The sequence below is a fragment of the Anser brachyrhynchus genome (genome assembly GCF_964034855.1).
Source record: "Anser brachyrhynchus genome assembly, chromosome: 21".
NCBI classification, from domain to species: Eukaryota; Metazoa; Chordata; class Aves; order Anseriformes; family Anatidae; genus Anser; species Anser brachyrhynchus.
Window position 1 is genome coordinate 9,328,079 of NC_137714.1, and position 17,828 is coordinate 9,345,906.

The following is a 17,828-nucleotide window of genomic DNA, read 5'->3' on the forward strand; positions in this document are numbered from 1 at the left end:
GGTGGAAGAAACCACGGAGAGGGAATGGTCAGGGTTTTAACCATTGAGACAAAGAGAAGTAGGTGTCTGATCTAGAGTGAAGGTGAGACAGTGAGATAGGCTTGAGGTGATGGGGAGGAGGAAGATGCATACAACACTGAAGGATTGTAGGCCTGGTAACTGGGGAGGACCGAGCACCACCAGCAATTGAAGAAGTCAAAAATAGCCAGGATATCATAAGAAACCTGGGCGATCATATTTTTCTACCTGTAAGCTTTCTTTGGCTTTTGAGCTGGCTTCTTGCTGGTAATCTAGGTAACTTTTTCATCCTTTGCTAATGATGGTTAGGAAGGTCCTGACAGTGTTAATGAATGGAGAGCCACTGGATCAATACAGGGAGGTTATTTTGATTCTCTTCACAAGGGAGGAAAGGATTCTCTTCCACAAGGGAGGCAATCAAAGGAAGGTGTGAGCCAGTTCTCACAAAGCAAGGTTGGAGGCAGTTCTGCTAGGAGCAGCATTAGCAATATGAATTGTGGACCCTCCTCCAGCCTTCCTTCTCTTCTTTAAATACCCAGTGAAATACCAGTAATTTTCCCTGGTTCTGCTGCCTTCGTTCTACAGGCACTGTGCAGAGGGTGAATGGCAAGGAATATTTTGCTGCTATAATGCAGCAGCTTTTAGACCAATTCATGGTAGAAAGGAAAGTGTTGGAGTGCTTCGCAGCTTTCATTTAAATTATAAGGAAATACAAAAGAAATCTGAACAGAAATTAGAATTAAAATACTTCCCAGAATTTATTTTAAGTTTTAATCTTTTTTTCCTTCATGTCCTTACATTAGGACTATATTTAATCCAGCATATTTCTACAGTGGTTTCACTTTTTGAGCCACTAAGAAAGAGGAGGAGTGTATACGTCTGCTTTTTGTTAATCTTCTTTTCATAATGCACTTTCTCCCCTATAGAGATCTCCTTTCCTGGTGATTCATTTATGTGTTAGGAAGCCAAGCATGACATGTTAAAAGCTGTCTTGATAGTATTTGATATTCGTTACTAACAACTCACCTACTCACAGGAGGTTTTCTTTAAAAGGGAGAGGGAGAAAATCTGCATGTTGAATGTGCTAAGATAGTCAATAATTCGCATTAAGCATCCAGACATTCTTTTTTTTCAGTCTGTCACCCTTCACCATTTTTTTTTATTATTATTATTATTTTATAACCTTCACAACATACAGGGAGTATAAGCACTAAAAAAATAAAAATAAAAAAATAGTCATGCCACATGGACAGAAGCTGGAGCCTTTCTAAATCAGCCAGAGCAAGGCTAGAGAAGGACCTTTCCTAAGCGCACCATCTCAATGTGGATTTCATGAACTTGAAACTACATTGCTGCCTCAAACTGCCAAAGGCTAGAACATGCAGCCAGGAAGATCAGTAAGAAATGCATCCCCAAGATAGCTGTAGCTTCCAGATGTGACAATGTAAAGACCATGAAAAAGATGAAGTAGAGAATAGGGTGTTCCCAAGAAAACCCAGTGTTTGGAGACCTAATTTGTGAATGCTACAGACATGTTAAAGAGAATCCAAAGCTTTGGCTTCCGGCTGCTTTTTGCAATAGATCCGTGATGGAACTTTGTTATGCTGGAAGGACCTGAAAATAATATACATGGTATGTATATGTATCCAGCTATAAGGCTGTCCGTCACTTCTCAGCTTCCAGCTCACAGCTGGATTCTGACTTAACGAGAACCATCATGAATACACAAACCATGAGATATTCACTTACCAGACTTGCCCACTATAATACAGTGCTCATCACTGGATTTATTAACAGTAGGGAGCAGACTCCAACATACTGCTGTAAAATACACTTTCTGCACATGGCAACGTGTATCTGAGCTCACCTCTAGAGCAAAACATTTCTGAAGTAACCAGAAATAACTTAGTACAAAGTTTCTCAGTAGTAATTACAAATCAGTAACTTTATATAGCAGAAAATATTCCAGATACTTTAGTGTGTTTTAATAGCACTTTCAATGTATTGTTGCAAAATTGCTATTTGAACATTTCTTACTAAGCATAACATCATATGTGACAGACTAATGTACCTAGAATAATAAAATGAATGTAAGTGGAGGAACTGAAGCAAGAAGCATGTATAAACTAAAACTTACACATAATAACAGATAATAAACAGATAATAATAAAGGTTGACTTTTGATGTTTTCTGGCAAGTTTTTGATGAGAAGTCTTACTGTTCTCTTCACAGTTCATGGCATTAAGTGGACATGCAGCAATGGAAACAGCAGTTCAGGGTTCTCAGTGGAACAACTTGTGCAGCAGATCCTTGACAGTCACCAGACCAAACCACAGCCTCGGACACACAACTGTCTTTGCACTGGTACCTTGGGTGAGTACACTGAGAGGGTACAAAATGCTTTCAGCTTAATCCAGACTTGGAGTAGGGTTTGTAGTACTAAAATGCTAAAAATACTGTACCATGGAGTAATCATGCAACTGGAATTTCTGTAAAGAATGCAAACGCTTGGTAATGTGCAAGTTCTAATAAATGCCCTCCGTATGTGACCTACTCAGAAACTTTTTCTCTTCTACGTGCCCAACTTTTGTTACCAAAGCCTCAAAATTCGATGTTCTGCCAATCTCACCCTCTGAAATCCTTGCCCTGCAGCCTGCTTTGTTGGAGAAAATGGGCTCTGGTGGTCAATTACAAGGTATCACTAGAAAAAGACAGGTTTTACTTAGTTACCATGAAGACACAGATTTCTTTCCTGTTAAAGATGCTTTTGTTTTGAGTGAGAGGAGAACAAGAAACAATATCTTTAGTATTAGAACTTTATGCATCAACTGGGAAGCTGAATGAGTCATTTTTCCATCTCATCTACTTTATAACCACCCCTTCCAATTACTTTGGTCAAGTAATATATATATATATCATATATTAATTAGTCTTCAGAGAAGTTTGTAAAGCAAAGCTGTCTGTGCTTCAAAGGGTTTATTTTCTTCTTCATTTTTGGGCAGTTGCGTTATACAATCAAGATTTTAAGTAAGAATGATGACCTCTGAAATACCTGGGTTTGGATTAAAATGCAAGCCTTAAGGCTCAGCATTCGATCCAGGCTTGCAGATCTGAACATGAATTCTTTTATGCTTCCCTTTGATGTTTTGTCTTGTGCTAAGTCTGCTGCATGTTTTTTAACATAACAATACCACTTTGTTTTGTAACAGCCGGCACATTGACACATGCATTCCCAGTTCCTTACACAAAGACTGCAGTGTGAAAGCCTTTCCCTTGTCTTGTTCATCTCTATACCTAGGAGAACAGAGAGATTTAATACTGCATCTAGTCTCAAAAGCACTGTCCTGGACTACTTTAAATGACCTGATTCAAATCTTGAACACATAACAGAGAAGTTCCACTTCAAGGGCAAGGAACAAAAGATTTGGCAAATTACAGTGGCTATGCAAACACTTTGTGTTACCCAGAAGATGGCATTTATAATTGTAGACATTAGCTACAAGGAGGAGGTTTCTTTTCCTCATTAGTCATTGTATAGTACAATAAATAATGTTCTTATCTCATTCTAGGAAGAATGAATCAATTAAAGAAACATACATCAAAAATTTCTGAGCTCTTCTTTAAACAACAAATGCAGTCCTTGCACCAGAGTTTATGGTTAGGACGCCTATGCAGAGAGAATTGTTTACTTTCCATAGCTGATTTCCAATCTCCTAGAAACTCAGGTGATGTTCATCTTCTGCCAGACTCATAAAGGCAGTGGCTGAACTCCCACAGAGAGTTGTCTTCTGGTGACCTTTACTTAAGCGTTCTTCAGCCTCTCTGACACTAATCATGCTCTGTGTGACCTCTCAAAGTACTAAATGTTTATTTGTCAGCATACAGACAACTTAGAACAAGAGAAACACGTCACCATCCTTATGGGAGGGAAAGCATTCTTTGTGCTGGCTAATGTACTTTCTCTAATAATTTGATGGCATCTGTGATGGACACGATGATGACAAGAGAACAAGGGCTGCAATCTAGGCAGTAGGGTGATGTCAGGGACAGGAGCACAATATAGTATCTGTCACCTCCAGATTACCAGTCAGCGTCCAACCCACATGAGCAGTTGTCAAACCATCTGACATCAGCCAGTGTGAAGAGCGGAGTGCCTGTGTCACAGGGCGTAGAGGTCTTGTCCGTGATGCAAATGGAACAGGGCTTCTTCTGCCACAGCTGACAGCAGTAGTCCTTGCTTTGCAGACTTTGCAGTGAGATCAGGCACGTGTTTAAATAGGTCTGAAACTTGTCACAGATGCTGATTCCTTTCATGTGTCAACTGGTTAGGGCAGGGAGGAGGTGGGGGGATAGGTGCTATGTGTGGTGAGGGGAAGCGTGCACATGGACGTGTTTTGAGGTTGCCGTCTTGCACACGGATCTATGCATTAGATGGAAAGTGTGCTTTAAGTCTGACACTAGCAAGAAATTAATTTTACTCTCACGGTGTCTCTTCCTCTCTAGCATGTGTGCTCGCTTTCTCTCTCTCACACGCACCTAAGCGTGGCTTTCCTTTGCTACAGCCATAAGATACACACCTAGCATCTTTTTTAATTTTTCACTTACTGAATGACAAATGTTGTTTTCTGGCACAGGGGCAGGAAGCAGTGTGCATCACAAGTGTAACAGTGCCAAACATCGCATCATATCACCAAAGGTCGAACCAAGGACAGGTGGGTACAGCGCTCATTCAGAGGTACAAAATAACGATGTCTCTGAAGGCAAGAATGAGCACAGTCATGGCAAGACCTCCAGCCGAGAGAAGAGGAATGGCAAAGTGGCGAAACCAGTGTTGCTCCATCAAAACAGTACTGAGGTTTCTTCCACCAACCAGGTGGAAGTCCCTGACACGACCCAGAATTCTCCTGTGTCCATCAGCAGTGGATTAAATAGCGACCCAGATATGGCGGATAGCCCAGCAGTCACTGGTGTGTCCAGTATGGCTGTAGCATCAGTTATGGGAAGCCTGTCACAAAGTGCCACAGTATTTATGTCAGAAGTCACCAGTGAAGCTGTGTATACCATGTCACCCACCTCTGGCCCAAATCAACACCTTCTGTCCTCAGATGCAGCTGCACAAGGGCTGGTACTTGCCGTGAGTTCAGATGGACACAAATTTGCTTTTCCAACAACAGGCAGTTCAGAGAGCTTGTCGATGCTACCCAGCACTGTCTCCGAGGAACTTGTGCTCTCCACAACTTTAGAAGGAAATAGAAAAATTCCAGAAACCACCATGAATTTTGACCCAGACTGTTTTCTTAATAATCCCAAGCAAGGGCAGACTTATGGTGGAGGAGGTATGAAAGGTGACAGCATCAGTACCAACATAAGGCAGTCACCCACAACAGAACGTAGCTTCAACTTCAATACGACCCTCACGAAAGAAATTAAAACTGAGGACACATCTTTTGAACAACAAATGTCCAAAGAAGCATTTTCCTCCACTTCTGCATCTAACACTCTCACCCTCACCACTGGTTCAGTTTTGCTTCCATCTGGAGGAGGTCTGAGCCCAAGTACCACCTTGGAGCAGATGGACTTCAGTGCCATTGACTCCAACAAGGACTATTCTTCGAGCTTCAATCAGACGGTCCAGAGCCCTCACGTTCATCAGACCCCTTCCCCCAGCTTCTTTCTGCAGGATGCCAGCAAACCTCTTCCCCTTGAGCAAAACACCCACAACAATTTGAATGACACAAGTGGTTCATTTGTGAGCACGTTAGGAATGCCCAGTGTGAAAACAGAGTCCTCATCCCAAACCACTTCCAACTGTAACGGCACAGTGGAAACCAGAATAGAGTCCACCTCTTCTCTCCAGCTCATGCAGTTCCAAGCAAACTTCCAGGCTATGACTGCAGAAGCTGAAGTTCCCATGGAGACCTCCCAGCAGGCAGAAGGGAATGAAAATCTACTTAAATCAGGGGATCTTCAAGCCTGCAGCACAGAACACTACTTGCAGCCTGAGGCCAATGGGGGTATCAGGAATGGGAACAATCTCCCTATTCTCCAAGGAAACATGGTCCAAGGACTCTATCCTGTGGCCCATCCCAGCTTAAATAACTCCTCCAACATGGAGCTTAACTTGGACCACTTTGACATCTCCTTCAGCAACCAGTTTTCTGATCTAATTAATGATTTCATATCTGTAGAAGGTGGGAGCAATGCTCTCTATGGACACCAGCTGGTGTCAGGTGACAGTGCCGGACTATCTCAGCCTGAAGACAGTAACAGAACAACCTACAGCCAGGCTGAAATGTGCATTCCTTGCTGCAGTCCTCAACAAGCCAACATGCAACTCAGCAGCACAGAGAATGGAGCCAGCACAATGGCATACATGCATGTGGCTGAGGTGGTCTCGGCAGCTGCAGCACAAGGCACCTTGGGGTTGCTACAGCAGAATGGGCGCTTGTTCATGGTGACAGATTATTCACCAGAGTGGTCTTATCCTGAGGTAAGTTAGGGCTTTTACTCATGAACATTTATTGCCTTATCTTTACTCACTTTGTTAGTAACAGCTCCCAAGAACTGTTTTGTTAAAGCTTTGACAGGGCTTTTAAAATATTTCTCTTAGTAGAAAGAGCATCCGAGGCCCTTTGCATGTCTGAGTGTACTTTTAATTAAGCACTTCATCACCCTGACAGGGCCCTTTCTTCACTTAGAAGCATTAGAACAGAAATGTTTTGTTTCATTGAAAAGCAAAGTATTTCCCATATGATGGCCTCATAATGCTACCAAGCTATGTTAGAGCAACATAATTTGCAAACTGGAGCTGATCATTGAAGCTGGCTGTAATGCTCTTAGCAGAATTAACTCCTGACCTGCAGTGTCATAATGAGTTCAGCATTTACCTCCATCCTATAAACTATCCAAAGTGAGTCACATGCACCACAAATTAAAAATGTCAGCAGCACTGACTTTTCTGATGTGAAGGAATGCTAGAGGAAAGAGGCTGTTTTGAATCCAGAAAGACAGATTGTTTAACCTTCAGCCAAATGATCCTGCAGTATCTCCAGGAGCAAGGCTTTACAGAAATGGGTGATGAATTGGCTTTCAGTGGCTCTAAGCACTCGCATGCTCTGCAACATGGGACTTGGTGTGAAAACATGGGTGTTCACTCTACAAATGGAAAGGAAATGAGGTTGCCAGCATGCAGTGCCAGTGGGCACTGATAAAAAGCCTCAGTCAGGAGTCCTCAACCTCCAGTTAGATGCTTTCCCTCCAGACAAGTCCACCTTGGCCAGCAAAGTGCCAGTACAGGCTTAGCAAAATTCCAGCTATTAATTTTCTGTATTTGCTAGCCAGTATTTGCTATGCAGAAGCAGTCAGATACAGTGAATACTGCTTGTCCTGCATTTGCAACCACTGGAGAAGGATATCAAATGCTGCTTGTTTGCATTTGTGCAGCATTCCTGTGTGATAGTCATCAACAATCAGGGTTGCTCAGGGCGCATTAGCTCCAGCTCAGAGTTAAATATCATATGCTGCTCTTTGGATAGGCACTCAGAAAAGGCCCTGAGATTCCTAGAAGTTTAGTTGGAAATTGTAGAGATATACAATTTGTATGATTTTTTTTTTTTTTCATCTTGGCAACAGGTATCTCACCTTACAGTAAGCCCAGATCTCTGGTCGTCTTAGTAGAGAAACTCTCAAAATTACAATCTGATAATGTCCTTCTGGCACTATTTACATTCTTCTTTTCTGGCATTTCAATCTCCTCATTGCTGCAGTTACATCGTAAAAATATTAGGCATCATGTGCTTTATATCTCTCAGCAACCCATGAGCAAGTTTATGTTGTGAACTTGTGAAAGAGTCAGAAAAGCCATGGAAACAGTATTGTCATCTTCAGAACAAATTCTACCATAGATCTATGGGATTCTTGGGATAGAGCCTTGCTTGGTTTCTTCAGTACAGTAATTTTGCTTTCTTACAGTTTTCACCTGGTACAAGTCTGTTAGTGTTCTCCCACAGTAGTAGCTGTGTCTGTGCCCTGGATGTGGTAGTTTTGCCTTGTTTAAAATCAGAATGGGACTGTAAGTCTTGTCAAGGGAAGTACTCACCAAGGCAATGGTGAAATTTCCCAAACACACCCGGTTTGTGCTGAGTGTCACTCTTGGTTTTGGACTTGGTTTTGCACCCCTGTATCTGCTCTGGCTGCTTGAATTACAGTTAAATAAGCATCTTACTAGTGTTACTACACTGAATTATGTGTGGTGAATATTGCAAATGATACAAGGTGATATTTTTCCTAAGTTAGGCACCTCTTGCTGTCACTGCTTCATGGTCTCCTCATGTTCCCATATACATGAGGAGAGCTTCCAGTGAAATGTGCTGGAGTGCCCCCATGAGAGTGCTGGACACAGTGAACCCCTGGACAGCCCCAGGGCACTCTTGCTCCCAGCTGGGCCTCCACTGCCCCGAGAGAAGGCACAGGGAAGCACTGGATTAACTCAGTCCTATTTGTGTTGATTTAAGTGCTGGATGTGGCTGGTGCCTTTTTACACGAGCAGGAAAGGCAGATGACAAGGACTTTTACTTGCATTATTCTCTTATGGCTAACGGAGCGCTGCTGAGATCCTTGTCAGGAGAAAGGTCTGGGACAGGCTTGGCTCAGGTCGCTGAAGTTGTGGTTGAAGGACCCCTTTGCAAACACAGCCCTGCTTTTGCAGTGCCCCTTCAGGGTCACCCCTACATCATCACGCTTCCTTATTTAACCAAGTTCCTAATACCCACAATAGTGCACGTTTTATCATTGCTGTTTCTAGGGTCGATGTTCCTATGTCACGGTCATGTCAGATTCATTGTCCAGCCCGTTGTGCTCTGAATCGTGACCTTGGAGGTCACGTATCAGCAGGTGTGAAGATACCACGTATCTTCCATCCATATCAGCAGGGGCAGGATGGCGATGGCAAACTTTCAGTACACTTGCTGTGATTCACCTGTGGCACTGTTCAGTGACAAGGAAACAAGCCTGAATCCTGCCCAGGCAGCAGCAAGGAATGGAGAAAGCTAAGGTGTTCATGGGCGTGAAGTGGGGATGAAGGACCAAGAAGTTACAAGGAGCTGCCTGCTGGGAGGGATGTTTGGCATGCAACATTGAAAAGATTTGCCGTCGCTGATCTAGGAGCTGACAAGTGGCCAAAGGAAAGAAAGGCCATCTGCATGGAGGGAAAGAGCAAGGTCACATTGGTGAAGCATGGGATTTGAGCATATGGACAGGTGCAGGAAACAGTGCGAATGAAGAGAAGCAAAGATGATCTGTTATGGAATACTATTTGCTTTTGACCTCAGTGTAAAGTTTGCAGGCCTAAGGCACACCTGTGTTGGGTTTCCATGGAAGGGTTTTGGTAGCAGGGGGCTGTAGGGGTGGCCTCTGTGAGAAGAGTCTGGAAGCTGCCCCATGTTAGATAAGGGCCAGTTTCAGCCAGCTCGAACAGGACCCAGCCCTGGCCAGAGCTGATCAATAAGCGATGTTTTTTGTGCCTCTTTGAGAGTCTGTATAAGAAAGGGAAAATAGAAAATACTGCTGCACAACAGCAGCTGTGGAGAGGCCCCTGGTGGAGCAGGCTGTCCCCCTGCAGCCCATGGGTCCCACACGGAGCAGATCTCCACGCTGCAGCCCCCCCGTGGAGGAGCCCCCGGTGGAGCAGGTGGATGTGGCCTGGAGGAGGCTGCGGCCCATGGAGAGCCCCCGCAGGAGCAGGCCCCGGGCCGGAGCTGCAGCCCGTGGAGAGGAGCCCACGCAGGAGCAGGGGGTCTGGGGGGAGCTGCCACCCGTGGGGGACCCGTGCTGGAGCAGTTTGCTCCTGGGGGATGGACCCCATGGTACAGACCCATATCTGGAGCAGCTCTTGAAGAGCTGCAGCCTGAGGGCAGCCCCCGCAGGCTCATTTCGGGAAGGACGGCATCCCGTGGGAGGGACCCCACGTGGAGCAGGGGCAGAGAGGAACCGTGAAGGAGTAGTGGAGACGAAGCATTAGGGACTGACCGCAGCCCCCATTCCCCGTTCTTACGCACAGCTCCAGGGGAGGAGGTAGAAGAGGATGGAAGGGGGGAAGGTGATTTTAGTTTGTTCTTAGTTTTTCACTGGTAAAGATTGTTAGTAATAGGTAATAAATTTCATTAATTTCCCTATGCTGAGTCTGTTTTGCCCATGAGGATAATTGTTGAGTGATTTCCTGGTCCTTACCTCAACTCTTGAGCCCTTTTCATCATATATTCTCCCCCTTTCCCTTTGAGGAGGGGGAGCGAGAGAGCAATTGTGGTGGAGTTCAGCTGACCAGCTGAGTAAAACCACCACAGCACCACACAGTTCCATCACTTCCCTGCAAAGGCCGGGCCATGGCAGTGAATAATGTGAACAGAGAGCAGCCGGCTTGTGACTTGCTTGCTCTGCCGATGACTGGGACATCGGAGGTGACTGGTGCCAAGGATCTGTGTTAGCTTGGCACTTTTGTTAGCCCTCACAACACAGTTTACTCTTCATCTGTTTCAGTGCATGGTCCTCCCTGGGTATGGCTTTTTTGGTAATACTTTTTTCCCCCCTTTTCTTCCTTGTAGGGAGGAGTGAAAGTTCTAATCACTGGTCCGTGGCAAGAAGCCAGCAATAATTACAGCTGTCTGTTTGATCAGATCTCAGTGCCTGCATCTTTAATTCAGCCAGGAGTGCTGCGCTGCTACTGCCCAGGTAAGGAACGCCTCTCTCTCAGAGCTGGCAGTTTCAGAGGATGTTCTAATCCTAACAGTGTCTTGTATATATCTGGTTTTTGTGGGGGAATATGCAGTGACCTGTTGCTGTTTCTTCCACTTGCTTTGTCTCACTTCAAATCTATCCATCTACTTTTGGCTGCATTTTCAATTGTTTCATCTGCACTTTGGAAGCAGATCTCTTTCATTTTGAAAAGAGTTAGTAGACACATGCTCACTTCAAGGGGATGCTGAGTGAAAGCCGGTAGGAGTAGCTAGCCTTCATCTGAGGCTCAAAGTGCTACATGTCTTGACTGAACTCATGGAAGGGTAGTGTATAAACATTGAGGAGCTTTCCCTTTCTCTTCAAACTATATATAGTGTGAGCACCTCAATTTAGGATCTTGATACAGAGTATAACATTATTTAGAAGCTTTGAATTAGATTTAAAATACTTTCTAAGCATTTATTTAATACTGAAATAGCAGATTAAATAGTAACTGTTATTCAGAGTTGCACTCGCTGCTCTACTGCCTCTTAATTTGCATATATTCTGCTCTTTCTCTTTGGTGCTTGTGGGATGAGAACACCTGCAGCAACCCTGCAGAAATTTTCAGTAGTACTGGCCCTCAGTATGTGACTTTATGTATGCAGAATAGCTGAGCTACATTGTTATGCCCCAGCTTGCTGTAAGAAATGCAGTGAAGTTGGTTAATCTTTAAGAACATGTGATTCTACCTCCTGCCAAAACAACCTACTGCATGCCTCTTAAGCTTACAACCTGCATGTTTTAAAATACAGATTGTCATTTTGGACTCCTTAGTTGTCTAGTCACAAAAATATTGTCAAATGCCCCTCTCTGTACTCATTGCATCTACTTTCAGCCTGCCAATGGGAAGACCATCAATAGGATAATAATGTCCTGTGCATTTCTGCAGGGAGGTCTCTGTCTTACCACTTGTTCTTTCCTTTCAGCTCATGACACTGGGCTCGTGACTTTGCAAGTTGCCTTCAACAATCAGATCATCTCCAATTCTGTGGTGTTTGAATACAAAGCCAGAGCTCTGCCAACCCTGCCTTCCTCCCAGCATGACTGGCTGTCCTTGGATGGTAAGAAGCACACGATATTCTTTAACTAAGCTTGCCAAATGGTAGGACTGTGAATGAAAGGAGCTGCCACTGGTGTGGGGGAGAGATGCAGAGGGGCGGGCTTGTGCTGTGGGGAACGTCTGTTGCTCAATGCTCTGTTAATCAAAGCCCTCTTTCTGAAATTTATTAGTTCTTTTAATGTGAACAAAGTGTGGATGCATTTGATGGGAAGGAGACAGAGGTGTTTTCTCTGAATAGCAAGCTGAATGTTTCCCCAGTCATATTTCCTGTCAGGAAATGAACATGTACCCTGCATTTGTCTTCCCTGAGAACTCTGAAGCTTAAACTTTTCTAGAAAAAAATGCAAGTAAACAAGCAAAAAGTAGGAAGATGGTGAGGCAATATAAGGAACAAGGGCACTTTACAGTCAGCCACTGCTATGATTTCCACATACCACCTCATTACGTAGGAGTACTCAAAGGGGGTATGTATAGCTTCTGTCAGACACCTGAGAGCCTCAATGCCAGGACAGTCTATGCTGATGGCAAGCCAGGGGATTTTCTGGCACCTACCAGCCACAGTCAGCCTTTTTAGATGGGCAAGACTCGCAGCTGCATCCCTTATGCCTTGCAGGGATGGGACAGACACCCCAATAGCATTAGCTCTTAACAAGGCAGTTGACAGAAAAAATGCGTGACTGATCAGAACATGACTGCTCTTACCTCAATGTCAGCATGGAGGAATGGGAACACAGGCTTTGGATTTATATGATAACTCTGTTCTTGAAAGTCTTAAGTTGGGATATACCTCAAAAATGCATTTTATAGAGGAGCAAGATGAGGAGAAGGAGAGTAGAAGAACACAGAAACCTGGAACACCAGGCTGGAGGAATTGAATTGCCTCGGTTACGTCTGACTGCCAGGGCTACTTATAAAAGCTTTTGGAGGAAACCAGCTAGCAAGGTCCCCAAGGAAGCAACAGATCTGCTGGCTGGTCTCATTTATTTAACAAGATGGACAGCGAGTTCATTTCCCTTCCTGAGTGTGGTTGCTAGAGAGATGTAGCTTCCAATTCAGACCAAGAAGATCTAGAGAAAGATGATTTGTGTTAACGATGTGATAGGTTGAAAAGGACCAGCAATACTGCTTTCATCTTTCTTCACCAGACAGAGTCAGCTGTTGCAGCACTGTATTATAGGCAACCTTAGCAAAATCCTAACACTCTTGCTAGGTGACCCATTTGTTAAGTGTTTGTTTTCTCTGCTAAATACGGAGACAAATACAGTAAGGTCAGATCCTTAGTCTTCTGAGGTATCATTGCTGAGAAACTAGTATTAGTGTTACAAAGTGTTACACACAAGAAATCACAGGAGTTGTTTGCATAGGACCATACTGAAGATGAGCAATAATGAGCTAATATATTGATTCAGTTTGTTCCTCGATCATTTAACCTCATCCTATTTTGTCTGTGAGCTGCAAACATGGTAACTGTAATATAATGCATGCTTTGGGAAATCTACCACAGATATTACTTTTGATAGCAGTTTAGTAACTTTAAAATAACGCTATCTTTACAAAGATTTGAAGCTTGTGTTACTGTGTTATTATTATTATATATACTTTGACAGACTTGGCAAATATATAGAACTGATTCACTTCAACAGAAATATTGAATGGTTTTGAGCTTCTATCAATGTAGGCAGGTAGTGTTTGAAAGGTTTTTGATGGGCTCCCTTGATCTGTCTGGGAAGCCCTGACAGAAAAAGCTTTCTTCATTAAAATATTCATTAGAGGCTTTCTCCGTACTATTAGTAGCTGTGAGCCTAGGGACTAGTCACATGGGTCACATCTGAGCACTCTGATGCTGCTGATTAGTGCGTATGTAGTTCATCTGTAAAAAATGTGAGCATCAGGGCAGACGAGGAGGAGCCATTTCTAGCTGAATTCTGACAGAGCAGTGTGTGTGTGCGCGTGCAGAGTCTGAGCTGATGCATTTGGGGATAACGGGGGCAGGAAACAGAAAATGGAATTTTCTTCAGAGTAGCATTAGGCATGATTTTAGAGGTACAGTACCTGTATATTCAGCTGTTTAAGGGCTGTCCCTTAATACTAGCAGCGAACTGAAGCATCTTACTGTGATTCTCCCCCTCTGTGTAATGTCACAGAAAAGATAGGTTTAGCTTCTCTGTTTTCTGACTATTAGATGCATTGTTTCTCATGCCACTTACAATAAGACATTTCAAGAAAGTCAGAGCAGCACTACTTCTGATGTTTCTAAACACGAGTGGAATGGAGACAGGTCACTGTGATTATTGTAAAGTTAAAGAGAGGTTTGTGACTTGGTTGTAGAGGTGCACATAATGTTACGTTCAGCATCAAAATTGAGTTTGTTTGACTGCAGTGTTGGTAAGGTTTGCAGATGCTTTTCATCTGCTATTGAAGCTGCAAGTTGCATGTGAAGTACAGCAGATACTGATGTGATGGAGATTGATACTCAGCTGTTAGCAATCTCTCCAGTGCAGCATGCAAAGGGGATACATTTTAAAACCGTTGTTTGACAACTCCCTCAGTGCTGGTGAATTTGGAGGAGCTGCAGAAGGGGGCCGTGGGGGCTGAGCGCTGTCTCTGTTGCTCTTTCACGTTGTCTGGGAGCTGCTGGTTAGCGGGCAAGCTTTCAATTAGAGACTGTTACGATGTGGTAATGGTGGAAGGGAGGGGGACTGCAGCAGTGAACAAACTAGGGCATTGCTAACAGGGAGAAAAAAAAAAAGTAAAAGGACCGCTGCAATGCAGAGGCTCTTCAGGGAAAAAGACAGAATAATTTTATTAACCGTGACTTATCAGAAGCCTCTGCCTTGATGCACAGTGCTCTAAAGGCAGCAAATTATGTTCTTTTTAATGGACCAGCAACATCTTTCTGTTTATTCTGAGAGAACAGATGTTAGTTTAGCTAGCTAAGGTATAAGATAATATGAATTGATTCTATCAACAGAATAAATCCACAAATCCGTGTCTTCTTTGTTCACTTTAATTGCACTGCTTCAAATCCTTGTCCTACTGCCTGTTATGTAGTCTTGAGGGAAGGATTTCAAGGACTATTTGTAGTCCCAAAATATTGACTAGAATTTTAATATTCTTTTTAATTAACCCGAAGGAACACTTTGAGTTCCTTTACGCTAAACTGTTAAAACACTTCTGATGACTCCAACTATATGACCAGTGCAAGAGAGGGGTAGGATTAACAAAGTCTACCATACCCCAGGAATGGTGTAGTAAAAGGATAAACAGTTTCTATCTTACATAAGTTTGCATAAACAATAGTCATCCACAGATCTCTGTAAAATAAAGATAAAGACATTCTCTGTTGGGGCTGTATATTTTCAGTTATACTGAGACAAAAATAAATCTTTCTTTGTTCAGTTCTGCAGATAACTGAAAACCTTTAGCTTCGCTTCTTTTCTTCAGGAAGCAAGTCTCAGAGCATAGTGGCTTCAATTTCTCTTCAAGCTCTTGTTGAGAATTTACTACCCAGTTATTGGACTGGTGTAGTTATATGCCGTTGTAGTAATAGGCTGTGCTAAACAGGCTGTAGCACAGCTCCAGACATAAAAACACAGTATCTTGATCATCAAACCATATGCTGTAAATAAAGCCAATAAATATATATATATATATATACATAAAATTCCTGCTGTTGGGTGTGGCTGGTAAGATACTAGGCGCGCTTGGAATCACACCTCTGTAGAACTTTGCAGGTTTTGACAAAGATGGGTTAGCAAAGAAGCATCTGAACCTGAGCGTGCAAAAAAGAGAGTTCCCCCATGACCAGTGGGAAACAGTGAGCATGAATTTTTGTGCATGCTGAGCAGATGCAGCTTGCCTGGGGCACATTGGTGCTCCTCCTATCGCAGAGCAGTGGCATGAGATCCCTGCATTTGTCTGTGCAGTGTCTTAGCAGGATCTGCTTCCGCTAGGCTACTGCACTGGTAGAGAGCAGCAGTGGTACGATGTATTGCACTTTCTTCTCGTAAGTGCTTACAGCAACATCTGGTTTAAGATTTTTCTAAAGGCAGGTAATTCTTATGTTTATTGAGGGAGCATTGAACCAGTGCCTGTAGAGCCCAGAATCTGGGAGAGATATGATGAACAGAAACACATTTTAAGTGAAATCATGATAATTGTACTTCCCAGAGGAAAGTGTGTCATTAAATTAACAACCACTTTAAATCAGGAAATACTCTTGGAAGTAGTGACCTTAGGGTAAGGATAAATCCCACCTTTTGGAGCACAGAGCAAGTATTGTTCATTGGGATCAGGGAATAGTATTGCAAACGCCTGCTAAATGTGAGACCGTGTTCTTCTATACCTCTGTTTCCTAGGTCTTTATCAAGCCAAGTGAGGGAATGTGCAGAGAAGGAATTCTGAGGGACAGCATGTTGAGTGGCCATCCTCTGAAGGACTTCTTCCTTTTTCAGTGTATGCTGCACTAAAAAGGATAGTGCCTCCTTTTTCTGAACTATACACAACCACTCCTTTTTTATTCTTAATTTTTTCTTATTTTAACCCATGGATAAATTAGATCTTTTACTAATGGGCAGTGGGCACTAGCTGCTAATGTTCTTGCATTTTTTTCTAGCTCATTAGGGGGTCTTTCTTTTCAAAGAAAGCCTTTCTTCTTCTCATAAGGGATGCACTCCCTTATTGCCTTTGTCTCCTTTGATAAACTTGGCAGCCTCTTCTTTTTTTTTCCTCTATAAAACAGGCAATTTTCAGATGCTGCTGTCAGCTCAAAGGCCATCATGTACTTCTGTAGGCGTTTGACCTCACTTTTCATTCACTGTCTGTAGAGAAGTTCTCTCGAGAAAAAGCAAAAAGACCCCTTCTGAACTGAAGGAAAGAGATCTTCTACTGACAGATAAATAGCAAATTAAACAGGCTTTTTAGTACAGATTTCCAGTGGAAAGCATGTGTGTTTGCCTTCCACTGAAGCCTTTGCTCCTTTCTAAAAGTGTATGTAGAGATGATGTTTCCTTAGCATGGGATGTGATCAGCCATTCCAAGGAGTGCTCCTTGGCATTACATTTATGCACCTGCAGAAAAGAGGCTGTGAAGGAATAAGTGCTGCCATAGGGAGCTCAGAGAGAAATAAAAAATTTGGGCAGGGGTCATGTGAGCTGATGGTTTAGGTGTGTATAGGATGGACGAGGGTGTGACTGGTACTGAATCTAGCTGGTACTGACACAAAAGAGGATAATAGGCAGCCTTCCAACCTTTTAGCTAGTTCTGGATTCTCAGTTCAATATTTGACTGCCGTTCCCAGGTGGAAGATGTAGGAAAGTTTGGTGGCTCACTGGTGCTAGGGTGACATGGCCATACCTGTGGCCACTAAACTCTAGGTGTTGCGTGCAGGAGGTAGATGGGATAGGACAGGTCACTGAATTCAAGTTACCTGTGACAGTGCACAGTGTCGTGCTACCTGTGACGTTTCACTTTGACAGGTACGTGATTTCTGTCATGCAGTGGTAGGTGTGAATGATGGTAGATGTTCAAAGTCAAAACCCACAAAGGATGTTTGTTTACCAGCACCTGATGCCTGTTTCTAGCATGTAGAGGTTACAAGATTCAGATAACGCAGGCTTGTAGGAATGACATGTTTGGTATTGGTGAGGTCCTTAGAAATGTAGTTTCAGAGCCATAGAAGTCTATCAGTAGAAAAAAGCAAGTGTCCATAAACAGTAGCACTCTGTTTATCACTCTTCTCTCCATCTGGGTAGGCATGACTGTGTGCTTGACTTTACACCTTGGGTTTTACCACAAAATACTATAATTTGGGTTCTCCTTGGGAGGAGGGATGGAGCTGTGGTGCTGTGTGGCAGAGCTGCCGTGCAGCGGGCTGGGATGTGTGAGTGTCGGCACAGGCGCCCGGTTCCTTACTAGGAGCCTAGACTGTACGCTTCAGATGTTTCTGTTCGCCCTCTCTTCTTCACATTTACCCTGA

The 17,828-nt window shown here is 43.4% G+C and overlaps 1 protein-coding gene across 12 annotated transcripts in view; it reads left to right on the forward strand.

Moving 5' to 3' along the window:
• CAMTA1 (calmodulin binding transcription activator 1) overlaps positions 1–17,828 on the forward strand; it is a 375,482-nt gene that overhangs the window by 316,964 nt on the left and 40,690 nt on the right. For all 12 annotated transcript variants that reach the window (XM_080563929.1, XM_080563940.1, XM_080563939.1 and 9 more), the window contains 4 exons: positions 2,251–2,391; positions 4,653–6,508; positions 10,617–10,743; positions 11,718–11,852. In XM_080563929.1, coding sequence (XP_080420055.1) covers positions 2,251–2,391; positions 4,653–6,508; positions 10,617–10,743; positions 11,718–11,852 — 2,259 coding nt within the window. The remainder of the gene's footprint in view (positions 1–2,250; positions 2,392–4,652; positions 6,509–10,616; positions 10,744–11,717; positions 11,853–17,828) is intronic.